The 12,305-nt window shown below is 40.9% G+C and overlaps 1 protein-coding gene across 1 annotated transcript in view; it reads right to left on the bottom strand.

Moving 5' to 3' along the window:
* Positions 1-6,297: 6,297 nt before the first annotated feature.
* The window catches only part of tmem65 (transmembrane protein 65), a 28,390-nt gene continuing 22,382 nt past the window's right edge, over positions 6,298-12,305 (bottom strand). Inside the window, 5 exon segments of the mRNA XM_029443858.1 lie at positions 6,298-6,560; positions 7,183-7,288; positions 7,771-7,813; positions 11,946-12,000; positions 12,200-12,267. Of these exon segments, the coding sequence (XP_029299718.1) occupies positions 6,417-6,560; positions 7,183-7,288; positions 7,771-7,813; positions 11,946-12,000; positions 12,200-12,267 (416 nt within the window). The 3' untranslated portion in view covers positions 6,298-6,416.

The following is a 12,305-nucleotide window of genomic DNA, read 5'->3' as shown; positions in this document are numbered from 1 at the left end:
AGCCTGACTGAAGCCTGACTGAAGCCTGACTGAAGCCTTGACTGAAGCCTGACTGAAGCCTGACTGAAGCCTGACTGAAGCCTGACTGAAGCCTGACTGAAGCCTGACTGAAGCCTGACTGAAGCCTGACTGAAGCCTGACTGAAGCCTTGACTGAAGCCTGACTGAAGCCTGACTGAAGCCTGACTGAAGCCTGACTGAAGCCTGACTGAAGCCTGACTGAAGCCTGACTGTTTTATATCTGTTTTCACTCTGTTCATGTTCCAGTGCAGGTTAACGAATACAACCGTGTAGCTGATGCGATGACAAGCGTATGAAGCTGAACGTTGGAGCCTGTGAGGACTCAGTGACTGTGTGTGATGATAACACACACTGAGGATTAGAAAAAGTGATTATCAGGAATCAAACCCATTAGTAACAAAACTTATTTTCAATGTCAAAAGGTTTGACATAATTGAGCAAATTATTGTTTCATAAAGACCATCTAGTCAGAAGAAATCATGTCTTTCTAGATAAAAGTTGGATGAACATCCACTAGTCCAGTCCTCAGTGTGTGTGAAGGCCTGTTGAGTCTCTGAGCTGTAAGTGAAGCAGCCGTCAGTGTCCCGGCCCTTTACCGTTAAACCTTTACTTTGAGACAAGTTGCCAACTTTCCTACAGTATACGCTAAATGATGCCCTGGGTTTCGCTATTTTATTCTCACTAAGGCGTTGTACTTGTGCATTTCACAGGTAAATATTAAACATTTGGGTGAATTTGTCACTTGGAGCTACTTTTATTCTATTATTACAGTGGGGAATATCTCATTCTGGAATTAAGGTAGCCTTGATCCCATTCGCATACTACATACAGTATCATGGGGCTGGTAGGACATTCCTACATTAGTTTGGGGGGGGGTTTGATGCCAGTGAGGTACACAATGACAGTAAGCATGATTTGATATGACCAAGAAGAGTCTCATTTCGGTTTGTATTGACTTTAAATAGAAACCTTTGGTGGTTCCAGGTTTAAGTGATGGCCATCATCTGTGGGATGGATTCTATGGTTCTGAATCAAGAGATCAAATTCAAGGCTTTTATTTCTTAGATTTTATTACGTCCTTTTCCCACGGCTGAGCAAAGACAAACGTTATTAAACCTGAGAGTTGCAAGTGATTTCACTTAATCCCTTCATCCAAACTAAGAGAAAGGATTAAGAATGTGGTTGTTGCCCCCCCAACAACCAAAAAATGTTCCCAACTAAATATATGTTTATAATACTCTTTAGCGTTAAGTCAAAAGGAGGTGTGTGTGTTGGTAATAATCACCGCTCACATGACTTCAGTGATTAAGTGACTGTTTTGTATTTTTTTTTTACTGATATACAAATAAGGTTTCCTTTGTTTTACTTGATTTTATCAAAACAGCACATGAATGTAAAACATTTTAAATGTCAACTCCTGACACATCAGCACAGTTAAAGCTCAGAGGACGGACACATTTACATCATATTTGCTGAAAAACATGACCAGCTAAAGGAGTACCACTTAATCATAAACAGGTGTTCATTACATTTTTAAACAGAGGAATATTTGAGACTTAAACTTCATTACCCAGAAGGTATCAGACGTATCTATTACTGTGACACACGCAGTCCCGTCTGTGGTGCCAGAAGTGATGGCAACATGTTTTTTTATTTTATTACCGACCTGTTCCTTTACTACTGGCTCTGAGAATCCTTATACGTATGTTTCATGCTCAGTTCCTGAATACTAACTGTCTCCTATTTTCTATGTAACAGCTGTTTTGGCTAAATAATAAAATCGTAGCATACGATGTGCATCTCATGACTAAGGACGCTTGTGCTTTGTTTTTTTTCTTACTCTCTACGATACCACGGATTTTAATTTTAGTCCAAAGTGTATTTTGTCAATAACATTTAATTTGTTTTAGTTCGCTTGCGAGCTTATGAAGGGTTAAATAGATGTATGCTTCTAACTTTGGTCCAACAGCTAGAAATTGTAGTGAGATACTGACAACAAAAACATTTCCAGTTCTTTTTCTGCGGTATTATATTCTAAACTAAAAACCTGTTGCACAAAGAAACATTAAGCTTTTTCCTGATCTGTATCACAAAAGGCAAACACACACACACATGTGCAGGGCTGCCAGGATTCTCTCATGGACAGCACACTGATGTTCTCTCAGCTACTTTGGAGATGTAATAATGAACTTCTGATGAGAGCTCTTTGCCAGAGCATTGATTTAGTATGTGAATAAGAATAAATGGTGTATTTTGTCAGATGGTCCTTGATGTAACAGAATATGTAGGATTTATTATTTAACAAAAAATCTATTTTGAAAACCATCAAGAGATGTTGCAGAGGCTCAAAATACGTTGGTCATTTTTTCTAAATGTTTGTGAGAAACAGTGTACACAATGTGACCTGCTCAGAACCTGTGGAGTTCAGCTGCCTTGCTCAGCGATGAATGAGAAGACAAAAAGAGCTTCAGCATCACCTGCAGAGCCAGAGGTAAACACTCCCACATTTATTATGTTAGTTTAAATTGCACATTGTTTCAAAATGCATACGGTATAATCAATCCTTCCACATCACTGGTTTTATAGTACATCCATGTATCAGTGCACAACAGCTGTGCCAGATTGTCCACAAGATGGCAGCACAACACAGCATTCATTTAAGAGGTTATACTTTTGTTCATATGCTTCAAAATAAATCTCTCTTCTCGGTTTTTTTTCCTCCCGAGAATGAAGTTATGCAAAATATCATCAAGAGAAGAGAGAAATAAAAACATAAAAATCTTCTCACCACAGGCCTGAAGATAACCTCAAACTACACAAACACAAATTAAACATGAGATGATACAAAACATACAACAGTTCATGCTGTCCGTGGTAACACACAGCATCCTGAAAACATTTATTGTTACTTACTTAGTTACTCCGTGTTTACCACGATACAGATGCTGTATTGCTCTTTGTTCTCATTCTCCCTTACAGTACAGGAAACATTCCCTCCAGGCTTTTACAGTTAATCCAATGACAAACTCAAACTTCTTCAGCGGAGTCCAATCACTCCTTAAAATGTTGTTCAAACATTTCTGTCAGTCTGAACCCAGAGGTTCAATCCTTTCCTAACTTCTCTCCAGCCCTTAATGTCTTTTTAATTTGAGGCTTTGTGTCCCCGTCCCTCTAAAGACGAACATTTCTCCTCCCTGCAGCAAAGTCACAATCAATATTACAATATTTTAAAGTTTTGGCAATTTTTCCCAGGCATTGAAAAAACCTCCTGCACACCTGCCATTCGTTTATGACCCGTGTAGAAAACAAAGTGGATATGCTCTTGTGGAAACCAGTTGAGGGTTAACAGAACACAGAGTGAGGTGTGATCCAGTGGCTGTGTGAGAGATCACAACACGCACTCTGTAGTCATGTCTGCACCGACAGGGAATAACCCATAATCTTGCAGACACCAATGTTTAGATATTTTTACCGCCCTTAGATTAACAATAGATTAAATAATTATAAACGTGTAACAATATAGCTGTAGTTTATTCTTTAAATATGCAGTCAAATAAGCAGTCTTTCTCTCCTTATTGAAACAAAGAAAAGGTATAAATTCCTAATCCTATTGGCTATGCATGAAAATCCATAATAACAATAAACTCATTTCCTCACTATAATATATCGTACATCCCTCCTCTGAGGAGTCGTGTGGTAAGGCTGTAATTAATGCAACGATCAAATGTGACGCAATGCTCTGTGGGATTGTTATAAGAGCAATGGACACTGCTTTGTTCGGTGCATTGTGGGAAATTCAGTGCATGAATGGAACATAGGGAATTCAGACTAGTGCTGAAACTTTTAGTCTATAAAGTCAAATCAACAGGAAAATAATTGTGTCATTTTGAACCAGAAACAGCAAACATGTGAGGATTTACTATTTTATATCTTTGTATGTTTGAGGCTATGGTCAGGAAAAACATGTACAATTTAGAATTTACCTGGGCTCACCAACATTTTAAAGCATAAAGAATTAATCGATTAATATAAACATTTTAATATTTGTTTGTTGAAGCCTTAAAATTTTGACACTCAAATAGGTTTTATATAGGGAGTGATTTTAGATGCAGCCAGTAAATACATCGACTGGATTCACTGTAATAACAAAAAGCACCTTGAATACGTGCTGAAGGCTGGAGTGTGTGTGAGAGAAGCACAGAGAGAGACAGAGAGCGAGAGACAGAGCGAGAGAGAGAGCGAGAGACAGAGAGCGAGAGACAGAGAGAGAGAGAGCGAGAGACAGAGAGCGAGAGACAGAGCGAGAGACAGAGAGCGAGAGACAGAGAGCGAGAGACAGAGAGCGAGAGACAGAGAGAGAGAGAGCGAGAGACAGAGCGAGAGAGAGAGAGCGAGAGACAGAGCGAGAGACAGAGAGCGAGAGACAGAGAGCGAGAGACAGAGCGAGAGAGAGAGCGAGAGACAGAGCGAGAGAGAGAGCGAGAGAGAGACAGAGAGCGAGAGACAGAGAGCGAGAGAGAGAGAGCGAGAGACAGAGAGAGAGAGAGACAGAGCGAGAGACAGAGCGAGAGACAGAGCGAGAGACAGAGAGCGAGAGACAGAGAGCGAGAGAGAGCGAGAGACAGAGAGAGAGAGAGAGCGAGAGACAGAGAGCGAGAGACAGAGAGAGAGAGAGAGCGAGAGACAGAGAGCGAGAGACAGAGCGAGAGAGACAGAGAGCGAGAGACAGAGAGCGAGAGACAGAGAGCGAGAGACAGAGAGAGAGAGAGACAGAGAGACAGAGAGACAGAGAGCGAGAGACAGAGAGCGAGAGACAGAGAGCGAGAGACAGAGAGCGAGAGAGACAGAGAGCGAGAGACAGAGCGAGAGAGAGAGCGAGAGAGACAGAGCGAGAGACAGAGAGAGACAGACAGAGAGCGAGAGAGAGGGAAAGATGGTGCAGACAGAAAAACAGAGAGAAAAGACCTGGGAAAGCAAACTTCAGTGTAAAGCCCAAAACTGAAAATAGCAACTTCAGTTTCAAAGTAGTGTGCATCGCCACCGAGCGCCTCCTTCAACCAAAACATTTGAAGACTTTCCAGCATGTTAAAAACCATCGGACAAGGAACTAAAAAGTCTAATTATAGAGCTACATCAGTTGCATGCAAAACACCTAAATATTCCCATCGAGGTAGCAGTGGACACTGTTTCTTAACATGTTTGTTTGGCATAAGTTTAAAGATGCACAAGACCCTAAGTGCAGTGACTCCGTCACTAAAAAGTCTGCTCAGTGTCAGCTGATGTCATGCGCACTTATTGTTTTTGACCCAAAATGGACAAATAGTGTTTTGGAGATCAAGTCTTTCAAATGCGTAGTGTAATATGTAAATATACAAGTGTCTGCTGAAGATAAATAAACAAATATAATTCATGTGCTGTTTTCACAATTACCTCGAGTTAAAAAAAACAAAACACAAACCAGAAGGAAGAGTCGAGTGAAATAGTGTTTCTACTGTCAGGATGGGAAACGCCCACCGGTCACACCTGGACTTTTGGATTCACACAGAAGAGGCTGTCTAATAAAGTTCATTATTAATACCCTGTTGGAATCAGCAGCTGAAGCTGATCATTGAATCCAAAGCTCAACTGTAGTCAGAAGGTGTTGGGACAGCACTTCCCATCCTGAGCAGCGTTCACAAAGTCCTTTGCTCAAAAACTGAGATTGAAAAAAAATATTCAAGATTGGTTTCAATTGACAACTAAATCATCTCATTTCTAAAGAACAATTTCTCTTCAAAACCATCGATTCTTCTTATCAACACCTGGGACCAGGGGGAGGCGCAGGCTGGGACTGAGCCTCAGCAGAAAGGAAGAGATTTTCAAATATGTGGTTCTGAAAACTAAAATGGTTAAAAAAGCTATACATGCAGATGACTTATTTGAAGCTAGAGTGGCAACAGCAGCAGTAAAGTACTGCTCTGGTAAGGGTAGCATCAGTCCAGTCGGACCGTCGGTTTCAGAAAGTTCCAGAAATGGTCTGAGGGGATTCTAACAGACTCCAGAGAGAACAGGATTAATATGAAGAATCGATGATGGAATCAGAACTGCCGCCATCAACATGTTAAATTTGTGAATTCCACATTAAATTGACATGTTGAGTTAACAGATGGCATGTCTTGATGGAGAGGACAGTGTGAAAATACCACAGCTTGGTGCATTAGGAGACGCTACAAAGAGCTTGTGACTGAGCTTCATCGCTTTACACTCACAGCTTCAGAGGGTTTGTGGACTGAAGAAGTGTGAACGCTGCCTGAGCAGGAGGACAAAAACATCCAACGGTAAATACTTTTTTTTTTTTTTTAAGTTAGCAGTATCCAGTCTGTAGGTGTGACGGTGTTGCGTGCCTGTAGTGGCTTGTTATGTCGAGTGTGACGCTGTGTCACTGCAGAGTTGTGCTTCTTTCTCCTTCTCTTTGCCTTTGTTTTTGTCCTTATCGTCATCCAGGAAAAACAGCGGGAACATCCCCAAAATACAGCCGATGGAAACTCCGATGGCTTTACCCTGCAGGAGGAGAAGAAGAAAGTATATCCTCATGATAAAAGTAAAAACCCTTCACTTGTTCCACTTACAAACACTAGCAACAAAACAAGTCATTATATTCCTTTGGACTTAAATATACTAAAGTAAGCCTGTTAGATGGCTGTGATACAGAGGAGACACACCGTCACCTTCGACATGTTTAGGAACGACATTACAATCCAGCTAGGAGATGTTTTCTGAGGCCAAATGTACATTTCAGAATAGAGCAGTTTCAGCTCACCAATGGCAGGTGCTGCTGACTTTGTGCTTTTATCTCTACATTACTTTTAATAGATGTGATCTTACAGCAATGTTTGCATTCCTCTGGGATGCAAATGACAAGAATAAAGCTGTCAGTCATTTTGCGGTCTTTTCTTTTTGTTCTATTTTAGAAAATGCCTTTATGTGTTTATTATTATTTACTGGAGAACTGGAGAGCTTCAGCTTGGGACCTCCGTTGCAGTCACAGGAATTTGAACTGAAAATAATCGGAACTGATCTGGCCGCTCAGCTAAAAAGCGTCCAGCTTCGACCAGTGGTCGATCGATCAGTGTGTTTCTACCTAAGACGCCTAAAAGAATTCAAATAAACATTAAAATCTCACCATGTGCGAGCTGACCCTGGTCTGCCACATGTCCGCTTGTTTGGGTGTCAGATCTGGACCATTCATCCCGAATCTGGACGTCAGGGCTTCCACATAACCTGCAAGTCTACATGCACACATACTTGTGTGATTATATTTGTGTAGACATTTATTGACAACCATCATTTACAATCCTGTATCATAATTTGATGACATTCCAACCGTTGCCTTAGTTTAGAACCTAAAGCAGCAGGTGAAGTGACTGTATTAACACGCGCTCTATCCAAGCTTCCGAACCAAAAAACTAATCATTTAAAAAAAATGTCCTCATGTTGAAGATGTAAAATTAGCTGGTTCTCCCAAAGATAAAAGAACGAAGCACACAAACACACCAAAATAAACTACAAGCATCAGTGACATTTTTAACTACAAGGAGTAATAACATGGCAAAACAACAAGACAAAGAAACCTCACTTCATTCATTTATTATTTTAATTTTTTTTAAATGCAGCAAAAAACAGACAGTACCTTGAAGCGTCTTCAATAGACTTCACACATCTATCTCAAAATAAAACCGACCTCACAGAGACGATTTATATTGCCGCTTACCCGAGACCTGCCAGATCTGAAACCAGGTTCCCCAGCGCCGCAGCTGCAAAACCACAAAGAGGGAAACACTTTGATATCTGCTGTTCTCTGATGAAACACACACATGCAGACATAGAAATAATGCATCACATTATAAATAAGGGGTTTCACTGATTATTTAAAAGTGATTTATAGCACCTTTTCAAGACCTCTATCAGCTCTAACACTGCAGGTCTCAGGAAAAGTGAGTCTGAGTGTCATGTTAGGTGTAATCAAGAAGACTTTAAAAGGTCATCTATTCATTTTCAAATTTAAGAATGTTAATGACTAAATTAAACTTTTGGGGATCTTCAAAGCCTGTGAGTATAAATCTGAGACTGTCCTGATCTCAGAATGTCACAGAAACTGTAATTTAACTTTAATCAGGAGTGAATCTGAACACCTGACAGACAATCTTCTGCAACCATTTGCTTTCGAGCCATTGAATTTGCCCCTGGGATTGTCGACTGCTCTTCTTGGATGATATAAATCTGAGTGAACGGTCAGCCACCGAGGTAAGTTTAATTTTTGGCTGGGAGAGCCATAAAAGCCAAATATTTTTTCATGTATTTCCTTGAGAGCCATATATTTAATACATTTGAATGCAACTTTATGCGTGCATTTAAGAATAACACGTCTCCGAGTACTAATAGCGGTATCAGTGTTTCATTAAACAGGAGCTCTTTTATTAAATAAATTAAACGCTTACGTTATTTATCTCATTTATGTGCACGTTTCAGTGTTTACCGCACGGGTGTCAAACTCAAGGCAATTATATCCGGCCCGCGAGAAAATATCATATGTCTGTCATAACTGGCCCGCCGGTTTTGGTAATTAAATCAATGCATGGCACAACCACGGGGAAATACATTTGAGGAAGAATCTAAATGTGTGAATGAAATGAAGGTTTTTGGAAGGCAAAGAGAAACACACCACAGATCTCTGGGACGATGTGAGCGGGACTGTTTGTGCGACATAACGAAGCATCTCACTGTTAAACCTGCAGCTTCAGGGCCGTGTGATCACGGACATGTGTGATGCAGTGAGAGCTTTATAAGCCGAGCTGCCTGTGGGAGACTCTGATGCAGAAGGAAACTTTGGTCACTGCGTGTTTCCAAACACTGACAAACATCTCCACCGCTGTGTTCCCGACAGCATTCTGCTGATCAACTGAGACCATTTGCCGACTTTGCTGCTCAGATATTTAAATTGAACTGCTCAGCAACCCGTCTGCAGTTGACTTAAATATGTTCCATATCTTTTTGCACTTTATCCAATATGTGTATCCTGTTCAATAAATGTGGACCGTGTTTGGCCCTCGACGTAGTCCCAGTTTTTAATGTTGGCCCTCTGTGATTGAGTTTGACCTCCCCCCCCGGTCTACTGCTTGCTTTGAGCAGTTTCTCCTCTGCTCGGTTTCGCGAAGGGCGGGACTTTGCTCCCAACACACACACACACACACACACACACCTACAGTCAGAGACAGAGCGAAGGAAAGGAGAGTTTGGGGTGTCCTTGGCCTGAAAAACGTTGAAGACCCCTGCTTTAGAGGATTTACAAAGAACGTCCAACTAGGTACTAGGAGGACACCTCTGGGCAGAACTCACCTGCAGAGTTATATATCCCATCTGGTCAAGGTAAGCCTCGGGATTCCCCAAGACTAGCAGGAGGACATGTACGGGGAGAAAGATGTCCGGCCTACCTCGCCTAGTCTCCTGCCACTGCGTCCTGGACACGGATAAGTGTCCAAAAACAGATGACAGGTAATTGAAGTTAAAATCTACAAATAACAACTATTTGGCTGATGTTGAGGCTGTAATCCACCTTGAGCCTCTGCCGTCCCTACAACGTGCCCACGTTTGAGGAAAACTTAAGAAACGCACCCACACAAATAAGTGAATATACCTAAATATCTGCAGTGCCAAGTGGCCCACATAAATCTGTGTAGTCAAGAAGATGAAATGCAGAGAGGAGTCCAAACAATAGATCAAAGAAGCAAAATACAAGATGAGTCAGTAGCAGTGAGAGAAGGTGTGAAAGGTTTCACACATCAAAGAGGCACCTTTGGAAAACCACCAAGACACAAGTCAGCGTCGTTCTCCACCTGCCTTCATGGATTTACTGTCAGCAGAATGAGCTTCATAACAATTCTAGTTAATGTACAACATCAACAATGCTTGGCAGGTATGAATAATTCACGCTGCTGCTTGGATTTTTACAGGGGATTGATGACAATGTGGTAGAAAATACATTTGTTCACGGCCATTAAAACTTAAGGTGCTAAGTATGCGTTTGTTTCGCCTTTAACGCATCTCTGGAGGCATTAAAAGCAACAATGCTTGAAGCTGAATGCAAACAGAGTTTCCTGCAGAAACTAAAACTCCAGATGGACGCCTTAAGTCTGAGTTCCCCTTAAAGAAATATGTAGGGAGATGTAGTCGAAACTGCGATACAATCTCGCAACCTCGTTTCAGCAGCACCTCTGACACTGATCGTATACGACAGTAAAGTGCTGGAACAGGTCCCGTCTACCGGTACATTAAAAAATATATGGAATCAGTAAACTAGTTCAGCATCACTGCACGCTGGATGAGGATGACACAAATGTAAAGCTGTGATGTAGAAAGACGTCAGAGCAGAGCTATTGATCTAGAGCCTTTTTTTTTTTTCTTTCATTTGCACTTTGCAGAGGAAAATGGAGCCAAGTATCCATGGAAACGGAATAATCTAGTGGTGAGGACGGGGAGAAGATAAGCTCCAGTGCCTTTATGGTTTTCACAAACTGAGACCCAGAGCAGATTGTACTGCGTTGCGTGACTGTGAGCCTGAATAAAAGCAATTACATATATAAGAACTGTATGTGGTCATATGTGGTCCTTTTGGGTGAAGGAGGCAGTTACACTTTAAAGGATTTGATTCTGGTGTGAGGCTCAAACTATCACACATCACTTTATTTCTGTAATTATTACTTTCCGGGAACATGCACATCACTCTTTTTTCAGGAAAATGGGATTTCTGTCCATGAATTTAGTTTGATCTCAATATAGCTCATTGTAAAATGGGGTTAATAATAATTTTGTGATGATAAATTATGAGTTAAAAATTCCTATTTAAATAATCCGTAAAAAATTAAATCACAATGCTTAATAAACAGTGTTTAATATGCCTGCTTAAATCGCACACTAAAACCTGCAGATATTCAGAAAACATCTGAAATGCTATTTTTTTTATCGTTTCCAATTCCAGAGAATGAATTAACGACTGAAAACATGCCGAGATTCGCAACGTGGAAAGATTCGACTCATTTCATCAATCAATCTCTTGATTAATCCTTTGCTCTATAAAATGTTATAAATGAGTTTAAAATGCACAATATCCCAGAGCCGGGGAGGACGTCTTTGTCTTCCATGTTTTGTCCGACCAACAGTCCAAAAAGACGTGCCGTTTATTAACGTGCTCTCGGCTAGTTTATATTCCCCATTTTAGCGCCTTGGTGTGTTTATTAGTTTGTATGTTGTTGTATGTTAGAGTGTTTCTCTGTGTACAAGCTGCTCGCTTGTAACTGATTGCTCCTTGCTATTTGCTACAGTATGTCGACATATAGTGGAGTAATGTCTACCTGAGCACAGAATGAAGTCCCTCTCCCTCCGTGTGTGTTGTAATCTGAATTTCTCTGTGCTTCGTTAAGTAGCTGCTCCGGCCGTGCGTGCATGCGAGTCTCCGTTTGTGTCTAAAATAATTGGCTAACGGCGACCTACAGTTACAAGCCGCCGGCTCAGCGGTCACCATGCTGAGAGTCGTGGGGAGGCAATCCCTCCAGCATAAATATTAGGGATGGGCAAAAATACAATTTGATAATCTCTGGGAACTGTTGGATCATTCTTTAAAGATTCGAGTCACAATGTTATAAAGCAGAGAAAATAAATAAATCATCACGTTCGAGAAGATGAAACCAGAGAATGTTTGGGCTTTTGCTTTTCTACAAATGACTAAAATTATTATACAATCAAAACTGTTGATGCTAAATTCTGTGTTGATCAACTAATGCATTCAATTAGAAATGGAATGGAGAATTAGCGACAAGATAATAAAGTCAACTTAGATTTCATTGCAACCTAACTACAGACTGCCAGGTCAGTTTCCCTACACGTTCTTACCAGCCATGGTGGAGATGCCCAGAGTGACTCCGATAGAGAGTTCAATCTGTGTTCCCTGGAGAACAGGAGAGAATGAGGTGAGGAATTCATCCGGACCGTTGTTATCACAAGAACAACAAGTGGAAGAAAATGTGGTCTTTACTGAGGACTTACATTTGTGCAGATTACTTTTCATTTTCACAATGTGGCGTTTGTCTTACAAGCAAGTCATTCAATTAAAAAGAACATATAATTGTGTAAATTCATTTACTTACTGCTGCGATCATGATGGCATTATCAAGGAACCCAAATCCAACAAAGGGGATGGCGTTGTGGACCAAAACTGCAGACAAACAGGAAGAAGTAAATCAACATCACTGA

Source organism: Cottoperca gobio, chromosome 11, assembly GCF_900634415.1.
Source record: "Cottoperca gobio chromosome 11, fCotGob3.1, whole genome shotgun sequence".
NCBI classification, from domain to species: Eukaryota; Metazoa; Chordata; class Actinopteri; order Perciformes; family Bovichtidae; genus Cottoperca; species Cottoperca gobio.
The sequence above is the reverse complement of the archived record's forward strand: the minus strand, read 5'-3'. Positions and strand labels throughout refer to the sequence as shown.